The 15,253-nt window shown below is 37.3% G+C and overlaps 2 protein-coding genes across 2 annotated transcripts; both read right to left on the bottom strand.

Moving 5' to 3' along the window:
• Positions 1–763: 763 nt before the first annotated feature.
• LOC147293251 (protein SHORT-ROOT-like) lies at positions 764–2,470 on the bottom strand. The gene has a single exon (XM_086233249.1). The coding sequence runs from the start codon at positions 2,446–2,448 to the stop codon at positions 994–996; it is 1,455 nt and encodes a 484-aa protein (XP_086089375.1). The 5' UTR covers positions 2,449–2,470; the 3' UTR covers positions 764–993.
• A 10,672-nt stretch (positions 2,471–13,142) lies between these two features.
• LOC147293250 (uncharacterized) lies at positions 13,143–13,508 on the bottom strand. The gene has a single exon (XM_086231038.1). It carries the CDS (start codon positions 13,506–13,508, stop codon positions 13,143–13,145), a length of 366 nt encoding a protein of 121 aa, XP_086087164.1.
• Positions 13,509–15,253: the final 1,745 nt, after the last annotated feature.

Genomic DNA, 15,253 nt, shown 5'->3' with positions numbered 1-15,253 from the left:
ACTTGACGGCTGTTTACCAAGGTGTTTAACTTCTTCTATTTGTGATTCTCTTTCAATTTTCACATCGCTAAAGCCTGGTTTTGGAGCTTTCTTTTTTAACAGTACTTGAAGCAGCGAATTAATAGATGCTCTAATTACTTAATTTAGTACTAAGTTTGGATTCTCTTTATAGTACGTAGGACTAAATAATTCACTAGCGTGATCATCAATGAATCTAGAGAAGTCATAACAATCATTCATTTTTATTTTCAATTTTCATTTCTGAAGTAAATTAATTTGATATGTTAAACACGTACGTCGGTCGGCAGATATAACTTTAATATAAACAAAGGAAGATCAATCACAAACCACTATGTCCACATATATAATTCAGTTCTGCCCAACATCTACTACATGGACACATTCATATATACGAAATTTGTGTGCTCTTGTTGGTTAAGTTGCATACAAACCAAATACAATGCAAATTAATTAAATATTGCACGCACTTTACAGAATTAATCAATGATTCAGATTTTCTACAAATTTTTTTCTTGTTATATTTGTTTTTACAGAAGTGTGTGGACAAGAGAGTGTTGAATTCGTAAAACTTTTTTGATGTATTGGGAAGTTACATCCATAAATATATAGTCTTTAAAATTGTAATACATATATAGTTAAATTTGAAACAAACAAAAATAAGATATAGTACAAAAAAAAAATGGATTTCCATTCAGAATATATCCACTCTGCAGGGACGAAGAGGAAGATGGTAAGCAAGCAATCCAAATGGACATTTACAATGAACTAATGCTATGGAACTTGAAAAGAGGACAAGAACAATAAAATAAAACCAGCTAGAAATATAAAAAGGAATTGCACAAACTCCCAAGCACAAAGCAAAAGAAAAGTAGGACATAAAGATAGAAATGAAAGATGAGAAAAGAAAAAGGCATTAAGCTAGGCATGCATGATGATGAGTAAGAATCTAGAAAAATGAAGAACATTAAGTAACTAGCTAGAGGGGGCTGCAGGTTTCCATATAGAAGCCCATACTAGAGGTTCCTCTTTCCATGTCAAGTAAATTCCAGGTGTTTGATGAGTAATTTGATCATCTTCTTCTGCTCCTAATTGTGGCACCACAACCGCCCACCCGGCTCTATACCTCTTTAGCAACGCCTTGACATCGTCAACAACGTCGTCGCTAAACCCCACCGGCGAAAATGCTGCCTCCTTGAGCCTCTCAGACCATTGCCTCCCTCTCTCCCTTCTCTCACACCCCATCTGATGACGATCTTCGCCGTTGATTTCATCATCCTCGTCCATATCATGATCATGAGGAGTATCAAAACAACCCAAAACCCTAACTATGCTTCTTGAGCACTCCCTCTCCAGCATCAACCTTTCATTGCTAGTTGGGACAAAGCTTTCTTCTAACATGTCAAAGTACAAGGAGTAAAATCTAAGGCACTCCTCAAAGCACTTGACGAAGTCATTGCCTGAGCTCAGAAGATCAGCTTCTTCCTCAACAACCGTCACAACCCGAGGCCTAAGCGATTGAAACATTCGAATCACTGCCCCTCTCTCTTCCACTCCCACTCTTCTCAAGGCTCCTATGCAATTCACAGCAATAGCCTCATCCTCTTCAACACCGAAACTCTCTTTTGTCATAGTGTTCAATCCACTAGTACTACTCATGAACATCACATTAATCTCGAAGGGAACTCCCATTAACCTAGCGAACTTCTCCATTCTCTGAGCAATTTCCTTCATCACCGACTTGGTCACGGTACTATTGCTGCCGGCGGTCACCACAACCGTGAGCTTCAAACGCGGCGTTTCTTCGTTGTTTCTTGTGGCCAAAGCTTCCAGCAAAGTCGGCCATTGGGTGCAAAGGGTGTTGCTTATGTCAATTATGTGGAGTTTGGTCTCTCCCTCTAAGGCTTCCAATATGGCACCATTGGATGCCACGTGACCAAAGGTCGTCCACGGGCTTACCTCTTGGAACTTTAGGATCAACTTCCTGGCTGAATCAAAGGAATGGGTCTTCTCAGCCACTGAGGTTAGGGTTTTGAAGCACCGAAGGCCCGATTCCGTGGCCTTACAAAAGAGGGCCTGCAAGAAATAAGAGGCTAGTTTCTGATCACAATCCCCATAGGGAGAAGCAAGCTCGTTCAACATCCACAGAAGGTGATTCATTTTGCTAGAGTCTTTCTCCGAGACCGCCCTTGCACACTCCATGAGAAGCCTCGGGGCCCATTTACCGGTCGCCGGTGGACAAGGCGGCTCGCTTGAGCCGGATGAACGGCTTAAGCTTGTTGATGCGTACTGACTACTATTCTGGGGATTCTGGTTGCTGCTCTGCATGTCTAGAGTTGCCTGAGACTCACCATGAATCCTCTTGATCTGGTTGGAGTACGGCACAAAGTTTGCTTCTTTGTGATTAAGAGCGAAAAGAGATATGTCCATGTGAACTTATGGAGCAGCTAGCTAATTTGCAGAGCTAGCTCTATCTCATTTGAGCTCGGAAATGGCAAGTATAAAGCCGTGATAGAGAAAGCCATACTATTATATATCAAGTCTTTTTCAAGCAGATTTGTTAATTATTATTCGTAGCTTGTATAAGTATTGTGATCATATTTTTATATTGTGATAGAGCTATACATAATTTAAGTACGATTTCGAGAGATCCGGCCCTTTCGATATGACAAGCACAATTATTGATAAAGGTTGCAAACTTTCATTGTTCATTTATAAAAGAAAATTAATGATCGAGCTATACAAGTCCACTTTCAACTTTCCGTTATTGCATTTTTTTTGTTACTCCATTATTAGATTTTTTTTATGTTAAATAGGTCCTTTCTATTTTTTATTTTTTTTAAATGTTGAATAGGTTTACCATATAAACTTACAAGATCAAATTTTCAAACGAGCATTCGAATTCTTTTTTGTGAGCGTTATAACACTCAATATTGTCACTCTTTGTCAATGACAACTATATGTGTATTAACAATTTTATTTTTGACTTTTTAATATTTTCTTCTTTTTTAACGTAAATTAATATTGTTTGTCACTCACAGCCAATAACAAACTGTGGATTACCACAATGACAATCATGTATAAGCGAGGTTTCAAAGTTTTTGTGTTGTTTAAAGCGAGCATTTGAATGCTTGACGCTGAAAAATCAAAAGTGGGCATAACAATGTTTTTAGCGCATGTTATTATTTATGAGTATATTTACTAATTTGGCCTTATAAGAAAACCTATTTATAAATCTTAGAGCGAATATTTTAAATTATTAACGATAATTTTACACACATGCTGCTTAATCATTGAGTATTCAAATGCTCACTTGTCAATATAACCCGATTGTCGTTAATCTTTTTCACTACAATGGCACCTTTGTATCCCTAACAGATGTAATAAATTATTATAAATTATAAATGTTAATTAAGCACGTAAATCTTCTAAACATGGTACGTAAAGCATACTCTAACATAACCAAATAACCCTTACATCATCAATTTAACTGCACTTTTTGGTGCTACATGCACTTTTTGCCAGTGTTTTTGAAGGAATTTTTTAATAAGTTTAAAAATAAATTGTATGTGGACCAAAATTTCAATGCAATACAATTAATTCTCTAAACCATTTATTTGTTATGTTCATATATAAGAATCATTTTTACAAAAAAATTGAACCAATTAAAAATTATTTAATCATTTAACTAGGTGATGGATATAAGTGTCTCGTATACGATATTTAGTAGAAACTCTCAAATGACCATCAAAATAATAAATGGTCAAAGAAATTAAGAGTTCTGGATCCTTCTTTGAAGGGGATCTAAAAATTAGACAATTCAATCATTCATCCCATTATGGGATGGCTCCAATGTGATAATTTTTACTTGAGAAAATTGCACCATTAGTCCATTTATTTTTGACTTAGTTCCATATTGGTCCACGTTATATTTTTTGTTCCATTTTGGTCCACTAACTTTGTGTCATGTTCCATTGTGGTCCAAACCGTCAAATTAGCACAAACAGCCATCTATATATTCTAATCATGTGCTGCGCATATGAGGGCATTGTTGTGAACCAATATGAAACTAAGTGAAGAATTAGTGGACCAGAACAGTGCTTCATGTGCACAGCACATTATTAAAATATAAGCCGTTTGTGCTAATTTAATGGTTGGGATCACAATGGGAAACGTTATAAAGTTAATAAACCAATATGAAACGAAAAAAAAATCGTAGACCAATATGAAACTTTCTAAAGACAAAGTGAACCAATGATGCAATTTCCTCCTTTTACAATTCTTATTAAAATCATTCCTTTTAATAAGTGAACTATATATATATATATATATATGATGCACTCTCTCTCTCGAATTCATGTCTCTAAATTCCTATTTTGCTTACGAATGGCCTTAGATAATCTCTTATTAATCATCATTATTTGTTGAACAAAATAAATGCAATTTACTCAAGCCACTGCATTTATGCTCGAGCAAAGCAGTGTTCGAATCCGAACAGTTCGAAAAAGCGAAATTATAAATAAATATACATCTATATATATTATAGGAAAAATTCAAGCAAAAGAATGTGATATTACCATGTATTCACAGTTGAGAATGCGACATTCAAAGTGTTCCAATTAAGAACAATTATGGGACCCTAGTTTATGGTCGATTATATGGAGTTGTAAAGGTCCAATTTGGATAATTTTTATATGTTACGTTGTAAAAAGGAGATACATATCTTTAAACACAATACAATTTTTCTGAATTTTATGGAGGTTTATATATTAGTATAATATTAGTATCTTTAAGATCGATCATTCCTAAAAAAAAAAAATAGTCAAATCAAAAGATCATTCCAACAAAATATCAGTCAAATCAAAAGATCATTCTAACAAAATATCAACAAATCAAAAGATCATTCATAAAAAAAACTAGTCAAATCAAAATATTTGTTGTTATTCAATTACCATCATCATAAGTATTTATGTATATACATTAATATATATGTGTTTGATCAAGGAGCTTCCATTAAGGATTTCTTAAATAAATAAACATATTTAAGTTATCTCTTGTGGAGCTAACTCTACATTGTATTTTGATGATTAGAACAATCTACTTTAAATGGTCTCTATTGAGATCATTTTTAAAAAACTTAGATAAATCGAAATAGAAAATTAGGATTAAATACCAAATTCTAATAATTTTTTGGTATAACATGAAAGACTATATAATATTTTAATTGAACTACCATTTAAATGTAGTTTTTTAGATTAAGTCACAAACATGTTGTCCCCTTTGATTTGAACGTACCTTTTCCATTGACATTTTTGTTCTTTGGCTACATATGATGGGTGTTAGTTAAAATTTATAAAGTTTTGACAAAATTGCCCTTGAGACTTTTATATTATCTTGAAAATTTGCTAATGTAGTATCAACTTCACATTTAGTTGTGACTGTACGACACTCACAACTTCAAATTTAGTTGTGACTGAACGACACTCACATCTAAGTTGTGACTTAATTGAATTTTTTTTTACAGAAATTATACTGCAATATAGTATAAATAGAGGTTAAAACAATATTTTTACTCAAAATAATTCATAGTATAGTGGTGAGTTGTCTATTTCAATTTATCAAGATAGTCACAGTTAACTTGTGACTGAATTGATTTTTTTTTTTAAATACAATATAGTATAAATTAATATAATATTTGTGATGTAATATTATTTTTATTTTTTTATTGTAGTGGCATGTAGTATAATATTTGTAAATTCTTATACATTTTACTTTATTATTTTATTTGACTTTTCAACTAGTACCTAATCTAAAATACTATTTAATTTTGGTACCTAAATTAAAAAGTTATTGAAATTTAGTAGTTAAAATCAATGAACCTATGTTTTATTTCTTGCCAAAACTTCTGTGCCAATGATTATCATTATTTTATCAAGCTAAAAATATTTTAATTTACATTCTACAGAGATGGGTATTGACAGAGAATTATGTCTAACCTGGCTCAATTAAATAATAACCCAGTCAACATATATAATAAAAACAGAGTGGGAGAAAATTCTCTTGAATTTTTCTTGATGAATCTGATATACAGGAAGCTAGTATATATAACGTTTACAATAGGTTGTACTAGGAAAAGAGCTATTCTAGGCTATAAACAAGGCTGATCCACAATTTGTGGAGTCCAATACATAATTGCTTTTCTCGTACTATGTGGCAGTCTATCTCTATATGCTTTGTACGCTCATGAAACACAAGATTTACTGCAATATGTAGAGCAGCCTGATTGTCACAATACAAGGATGTAGGATCATTTTGTGAAACTTGTAAATCCCGAAGAATATATCGCAACCATGTTAATTCTAAACACGTCGCAGCCATGGCACGGTACTCGGCTTCCGCAGATGAACGAGCTACATTTGTTTGTTTCTTTGATTTCCATGAAATAAGAGAGTTGCCCAAAAAGATGCAATACCCTGTGACAGACCTCCTTATGGTGGGACATCCAGCCCAATCGGAATCACAGTAAGCTCGTAATGTGAGAGTATTAGAAGAAGGCTGGAAAGAATAACCCTTGGCTAGAAGTACTTTTAATGAATCTTAAAACATGTAGTGCTGCCTCCCAGTGAGGTTTTCTGGGCTGATGCATAAATTGACTTAATGTCTGTACTGAGTATACTATGTTTGGTCTAGTCACATTGACATATATTAATCTTCCAACTAACCTTATGTACTTGGTAGGATTATTCAGCAATTCACCATCTGTGGGTGAAAGCTTTACATGTTGCTCCATTGGAAACTTATCAGGTCGTGCTCCTAAGAGCCCGACATCTTGCAGAATATCCAGTGCATACTTTCTTTGAGAGATGAAGATGCCTCTCTTGGAGCGTGAGACTTCAAAGCCCAAGAAGTATCTCAAATTACCAAGGTCCTTGATACGGAATTGTTTGAGAAGAGAACTTTTGAGTCGCTCTATCTCTTGAGCATCATTCCCTGTGACAAGTATATCATCAACGTATATGAGAGCTGCAACAAAAGACTTGCCTTGAACTTTGGTGAAAAGGGAATAGTCAACTTTGGACTGCTGAATGGCATTGGAGAACTTGGAAAGCCAATTTCGCGAGGCCTGTTTTAAACCATACAAAGATTTATTAAGCCGACATACCAAGGGCTCCCCCTGTCGGCAAAGTCCCGGAGGGGGTTCCATGTACACTTCCTCATCAAGATCACCATGAAGGAAAGCATTCTGAACATCAAGTTGGTGAAGGAACCAATTGCGTGAGGCAGCTACAGCAAGAAGGCAGCGGAGAGTAGTGAGTTTAGCTGTGGGAGAGAAGGTCTCAAGATAGTCAATACCTTCAACCTGAGTGTATCCCTTGGCTACAAGACGGGCTTTGTAGCGCTCAATTGTTCCATCAGAGTGGTACTTGATTCTGTAAACCCAGCGGCAGCCTATGGGTGTGTGACCAGTTGGTAAGGGCATGAGAGTCCAAGTGTTATTAAGTGTCAGGGCATCAAGTTCTGCCTGCATGGCTGTCCTCCAGTTGGGATCCAAGAGAGCTTGAGCATACGACTTGGGTTCAGTGGCACCTAAAATGTGAGCTAGAAAAGCACGATAGGAAGGAGAAAAACGAGTATAAGAAATAAAATGAGACAGGGGATGGTGAGTACCTCGAGAAGAACTTGGCACCGAGTCGGATGAAAGGCCATGGGTGGCTGGTCTGGAGCGGTGAGGTATGTGGTAGTCGTCATGCCATTTGGGTGGGTGGGTGGGTGGGTAGTGCGTGTGGAATGACGGAGAGGTTCAGAAGGGGCAGAAGGCTCAGCATGTGGTGAAAGAGGTTGAGTGGACATATTGTGAGACTGGGAAACAGGTTGACCAACTACTGGGTCTATTGAAATGGGCAAGGAACTGGGTCCAGTAGAGCCAAAGGGAATAGAGCGAACAACAGAGATGAGAGTGGGCGTATGAGATTCAGGAGTAGAAGACACAGAAATAGGCTCACAAATATAAGCAAAGTCAGGATGGGGTGAAAGTAAAATAGTGTGGCCTGGTGAAGTGGTAGAGGTGCAAGAAGCATATGGAAAAATGTGTTCAAAAAATTTGACATCTCGACTAACAAGAAAATTTTTAGAGTCCAGATCATATAATTTGTAACTTTTTTGACCTGTGGGGTATCCTACAAAAACACAACGGTGGGCACGAGAATCAAACTTGTGGTGTGGGTGAACAATATATGGTGGTATAACAAAGACACCCAAAAACCCGAAGATGGGAAAAAGTGGGAGCACGGTGGTAGAGAAGCTCAAATGGAGTTTGATTGGATAAAAGTGGAGTGGGTATCCTATTGATGAGGTACACGGCTATCAAGACACACTCCCCCCAAAAAGAGAAGGGCAAATTGGATTGAAAATGCAAGGCACGTGCTATATTGAGAATGTGACGGTGCTTGCGTTCAACTACCCCATTTTGCTGAGGTGTGTATACGCAAGAGTGTTGAAATTCAACCCCAAGAGAAAGAAAGAAATCTCGCATGAAGAGAAATTCATATCCATTATCTGTCCTTATGGCTTTAATGGTGACGTTGAATTGATTGCGGACTAAAATAAAAAATGACTTGAGTAGTGATTGTGTTTCGGATTTATGGGACATTAGAAAAACCCAAGTACATCTAGTATAGTTGTCTACAATAGTAAGAAAGAAACGTGCACCAGAATGTGATTTAATTATATGGGAACCCCAAATATCACAATGCAATAAATCAAAAGAAGAATGAGAAGAAATATTACTTAATGGAAAAGAAGTTCTGGTTTGTTTGGCCATTGGACAAACGCCACAATTATTATCAAAAGAAAGAGACATGTCTGGGATGAGTCTGGTAAGTAACCGAGCAGGAGAAGGATGTCCGAGCCTTTAGTGCCAAAGTGTTGATGAAAGTGAGGCATGACATGAAATTGGGTCGTTGGATATCGGCGACATGTAATACAAGCCTTCACTTTGTTTACCCAAGCCAATCATCTTCCCCGTAGCCAAGTTCTGAATAACACAAAAATCAGGAAAAAGAATTATACAACAACGCAGAGATTGGGTAAGTTTACTAGCTGACATTAAATTCAAACGAAAAGAAGGGACATGAAGAACATGATCAAGTCTGATGTCTTTATTAAAGAAAATGGTGCCTGTAGAATTGATGGGAACTGAGGATCCTGTAGGCAAGTTAACACACAATATGGGAGAAGGATTAATATGAACAAAAGGAGAAGGATCAGATGTGATATGATTCGTTGCTCCGCTGTCAAGAATCCAAGGTTTAGAAAAAATCGAATTAACAGATGGAATGAGATGATTGAACCGACCTGCTGCATTAGCAAAGGCATTGGTATTTTTAGATGATGGTTTTGGCAGAATTACCACAGCAGCTGCAAGTTGCTTACATTGTTCTTTTGAAAGCCCAAATAGAATATTTTGCAAGCTGGGGGTCGACTGTACCGCAGAGTTTGGTAACACAGGTTGCGTTTGGGCTGTATTTGTCGGCTGACTGGACCTGCCCGTGTCTACTTGGTGCATGAAGGAATTGCGCGAAGAATTGTTTCGATTGTTCGAGGCGTGTGTACTGGCCGAGGAATTGGCACCGCCCCCACGATGCAACCTATGCCAGGAGGATATCTGTGCAACTTATAACACGTCTCTATGGTATGTCGTTCTTGATTACAGTAACTGCAATGAAGAGTAGACTTGTGTGATGATTGACTACCTTCTGCATGACTGTGAGAATTTGCAGTACGATTATGAGAAAAAGTGGGTCCGGAACGATTATGATGTTGATTACGTATGGCTGTGGCAACAGAAAAATTTTCAGTTGTGGAAGAACTAATTTCTCGCTGTTTTTCTTCTTGGATAATCAATGAGTATGCTCTCTTAACACTTGGCAGAGGATTCATGAAGAGGATTTGACCGCGTACAGCATAGTAGGAGTCATTCAAGCCCATGAGAAATTGCATGATGTGGTCTTGTTCCTTTTGGTCTGTATACAACTTAAGACCACCGTAAGAGCAGGTTGGAGCAGTGCTATAGGATGCTAGTTCTGTTGATGTAGTTTGAGAATTAAATCCTAATTCCTACCGTCACGACGTACAAGCAATAATTTGATGAAAGATAAAGAACAAACACGGCCAAAAAAACAGAAAATAATAAACCAACAAGCACACACAATCACACCGAGATTTGTTACGAGGTTGGGCAAAATTCCTGCCTACGTTCCCGAAAAAGATCTATGTTCTTCACTATGAGAATAACAAGTATAAGATTACAATTGGACTAAATTACATAACTTAATCCTCCAAATCCTTTGTACACCCTTTCACAAAGTGTTTCCCAAGAACCCTAGATCTCTCACCCAAAATTAATTACCTAATTTTGATCTCACCTATTCTAGATTGTGTGCCTCCCAAGAATCCTAAGAACTTGCTCACTCTAATCTGATTCTCTCACGTTTTTCTAAGCCCCTAAGGTCCTATTATAACCATAGGCCTTAGATTACAATCCTAGATAAAGTAGGAAGAAAGTTAACTTTGAGTAGGAAATAAGTTTCCTTTATACACAAGGAAAACCTCAAAACTTGCCCAAAACGAAGTCCAAAATGCAGCAGGAATTAATAATCTTCCAACACCTATTTGGACTCCTAACTTCATCTTAGAATACCATGGAAATCCTTCATGAACCAGGAAATCTTTAAATGCGAGCCAAATTAACAACAATCTCCACCTTGGCGAGCATATCATGCAAATTACCTTGCACCAAATACCATTGGCCTTGACCTTGTACCAACTACACATAACCCGAATCAAGAAACTATGGTCCATCCTTGATTCGCACGGCCAATACCTATGTGCAGCTGCATCTTGTAACCAATTACCGATTAGCACCGAAGAGGGGCCTCGATTCACCCCCTCCTCCAGTACGATCTTCTTTCTCACCATCGTTTGAACCTTGGAAACATGTCACAACCGTCTCTGCTGTACCCTCAAACGAGACTTTCCTCAAGCGCTTGATTTCTTGTGCATTCCGTTTCCAACCAACCATCGAGGTTTGAGATCCTATCAAACGATATAGACCACCACACTTCTCTCCCTTCATTAGGACCATGCTTCCATGAGTAATTTTCAGGACTCCACCTGCTATCAAAACCAGGTAGCCCTTGGAATCCAACCTACTCAAGGATATCAAAATTCCTTTGTAGCTTTGGGACATAAGCGACTCCACCCAAAGTATGCTCCACCCCATTGAACATCTTGATCTTCACCATTCCAACCCCCATGACGTCAACTTTGGACCCGTCAGGAAAAGAGAAAGATTCTCCCTTTGATTCTTGAAATTTTTCAAAATATTCTTTCCTAGAGCATATATGGTGAGTAGAACCCGAATCCAATATCCAATCACCATGAAAATAAGTGTTACCTATAGAGATTGTGAGAAGTTCTCCAAATTCATTACAGTCCGCTACCGCCGTAGAGCTATGACCATCCTTCTTATTCCAAGTCGGACAATCCTTCTTTATGTGTCCCCATTCTTTACACTTGTAGCACTACCAGCCCTTACCACTACCCTTTGATCTAGCCTTGTTATTATCACTAGAACCCTTGATAGTTTGCCTTCCTCTTTGACCATGAGCAACAAACAAGGAATCTTTATCCTCAACTTTATTTCTCCTTTCACTAGACAAGAGAGTTGACTCGACCTCCTCCATCTTCAGTGTATCCTTACCATACAAGAAGATATCCACTATGTTGTCATATGTATCAGGAAGCGAGGTTAGAAGTAAGAGGGCTCGATCTTCTTCCTCAATCTTTACCCCAACTCTTTCGAGTTGATTCAGCAGTCCTTTGAACACGTTCATATGAGCTATGAGATTCGCACCCGCTTCCATCTTCAGCTTATATATGTCTCGCTTCAGATTCAACTTTGTGGCCATAGACTTCTGAGCTAAATAAAGCTTTTCTAGTTTCTTTCACAATTCCGGGGCAGAATCTTCATCTATATTGTTGATAATATTATCAGCAATATAAAGCCGAATCGTGCTCACACACCTGCACTCTAAGTCTTCCCAGTCATCATCTGTCATCTTTGCCGGCTTTCCTTTTTCCTTTCCCTTCAAGGCGTGTGCCACACCTTGCGAAACTATGACATCCTTCACTCTCTTTTGCCATAGAGTAAAGTTACCTCTTCCATCAAATTGCTCCACCTTAAAAGATGAAACACCACTACTTCCCGCTGCCATGACAAACTACCCTCGATCGATAAACACGGAACCACGATCGATGAACACGAAACTTGGCTCTGATACCAATTGTTGATGTAGTTTGAGAATTAAATCCTAATTCCCACCGTCACGGCGTACAAGCAATAATTTGATGAAAGATAAAGAACAAACACGGCCAAAAAAACAGAAAATAATAAACCAACAAGCACACACAATCACACCGAGATTTGTTACGAGGTTGGGCAAAATTCCTGCCTACGTCCCCGAAAAAGATCTATGTTCTTCACTATGAGAATAACAAGTATAAGATTACAATTGGACTAAATCACATAACTCAATCCTCCAAATCCCTTGTACACCCTTTCACAAAGTGTTTCCCAAGAACCCTAGATCTCTCACCCAAGATTAATTACCTAATCTTGATCTCACCTATTCTAGATTGTGTGCCTCCCAAGAATCCTAAGGACTTGCTCACTCTAATCTGATTCTCTCACGTTTTTCTAAGCCCCTAAGGTCCTATTATAACCATAGGCCTTAGATTACAATCCTAGATAAAGTAGGAAGAAAGTTAACTTTGAGTAGGAAATAAGTTTCCTTTATACACAAGGAAAACCTCAAAACTTGCCCAAAACGAAGTCCAAAACGCACCAGGAATTAATAATATTCCAACACTTATTTGGACTCCTAACTTCATCCTAGAATACCATGGAAATCCTCCATGAACCAGGAAATCTTCAAATGCGAGCCAAATTAACAACAAGTTCATCCCATAAACCTTTGACTTGTATAATAGAAGGAAACCGACATGGAGCCTTGAGTGTGGGAAGCAATCGCCTTTTGAATTTGGAAAATTCGCGGAGCGTTTCCTTATGGAAAACGATCGTTAAAATCTTCCCAAATTTCTCGAGCCGTGTCGGCGTAGACAATGTCATATGCCAGGTCTGGCTCCACAGAATTCAATAACCATGAGAGAACCATTTTATCACAACGATCCCAAAGAGCATGATCGGCTAGTTTCTTAGAAGCTGAGGGCGTTCTAACAGTGCCGTTGATGAAGCCGATCTTGGTCTTTGCTGTGAGTGTGATAACCATGGATCGTCTCCATGTCGCATAATTATCACCATTGAGGCGCTTCGAAACTAACAATAGGCCCGGGTGATCTGAGGAATGGATGAAATACAGACTGGAGGCTTCAACGGTGGAGTCTTTAAATGATTGCTCGTTACCACCCATGATGAACGAAGGCTAGTGAATGAAACCCAGAAAAAAAAAAAATTAAGAGCTACTAGGATGGTGCTCTGATACAATAATAAAAACATAGTGGGAGAAAATTCTCTTGTATTTTTCTTGATGAATCTGATATACAGGAAGCTAGTATATATAACGTTTACAATAGGCTGTACTAGGAAAAGAGCTATTCTAGGCTATAAACAAGGTTGATCCACAATTTGTGGAGTCCAATACAAAATTGCTACAAGGGATTTTATTTCTAACAATATATAATAATTTTCTTAGCCTTATCACTAAGTAAGTATATAAGGACTTGTATCATGAGTTTTCACTCTCAATTTTTATTGATATATCTCGGTCATGAGTGGCCATGCTTAAGCAAAAAGAGTTGAACCATTTGAATTCATATCACATTGCGAACCTAATACGTCCCATACTTTAGGTACTAAATTGCAATTTAAATGTAGTTTATTTAACTAAATTGCAATTTTTTTTCTTTAGGTAAAAAAATTAGTATCTTGCTGCTTTACTGAAAAACTTTTGATATTAAGTATTTAATCCTAATTTTCTAATAAAACATTTATTCCCACAATTAAAATATGTGCATAGATTTTGATCTGGAAAAAGAAAATGTGTATAGAATCTCTATTACTTAGAAGCAACTAGATCAAGCTAAGAGAAAGATAACAAACATCACATTTTCTTCTGCCTAAACAAACAAAGAGACAATGATAAAGGTTACGCTACATAAAATTGACAAAATTTGGCAATTGCCAATAAACATCCGCCGTTAATAAAAAAAAAAGGGGGGGGGGGGGGTTTGATTTTCATTTTAAGGCCAAAATCCTAATAAACATCATTTTTCATGCACGATAGTTTTGTCAATTTATTTATTAAAATTCTTTATTTCTAAGATCATCATATTTGTATAAATGGTATTTATCAAATAATATGACAGTATTTTATTATTTTTATTTAAATATGAGTAAAAAATACCACTTTCATTCAAGATTGATTTTCTATTTGGTCAAATAAAAAATTATACTGATGAATAAGGAGATGTGCTCAAATTAAAAAAAATTGGTCTACTTAATTTTCTGTTTTCTCATTGAGCGTTCAAATACTCGACGCAAAACTTCAAATGCTTGGTTTTTAACTGTCAATCTATTACGATCCAAAATTACATTAAAAAAAAATTTGTTTACATGTTACTTGTCCGATACTAATACACAACTACAAAAAAGGAGATACATACAAGTTAGGGTTACCCATTGGTCGGATCGAATCGGTAAATGGCCTTACCGATTCGATTACCAAAAATTTCGGTAATTTAGTTTTGATGCCGATTTCCGAATTGATTTTTTCGGATTTCGACATTTTTCGGATCCTTCGAATTTCGGTATATTTCGGTATTTTCGAAATACCCACACACAGAGGCACACCAAAACCCACACACAACAGAGGCACACCAAAACCCAGAATGAAAACACACAGAAGCCATGGGGAGGGAGAACAGAGAGAACGTGGAACATCAAATATTCAAATCAGCCTCGATCATACAGACTCACAGAGTTTCTAGGGTTTGATTTGGGAGTTTTCAGCTTGATCAAAATTGGACCCATGCGTTTACACCAATTGACAGAACTCGGAGTGAACATAAGAATGGGACCAGAATCTCCATCATCAGCCGTCGGAGTTGCCGGAATCGAGCAGGGGAAGCCGCAGACTTCCTGGCTTCGAAGCGGTCT

This window comes from Dryas octopetala, chromosome 2 (genome assembly GCF_963921425.1).
Source record: "Dryas octopetala chromosome 2, drDryOcto1.1, whole genome shotgun sequence".
NCBI classification, from domain to species: domain Eukaryota; kingdom Viridiplantae; phylum Streptophyta; class Magnoliopsida; order Rosales; family Rosaceae; genus Dryas; species Dryas octopetala.
The sequence above is the reverse complement of the archived record's forward strand: the minus strand, read 5'-3'. Positions and strand labels throughout refer to the sequence as shown.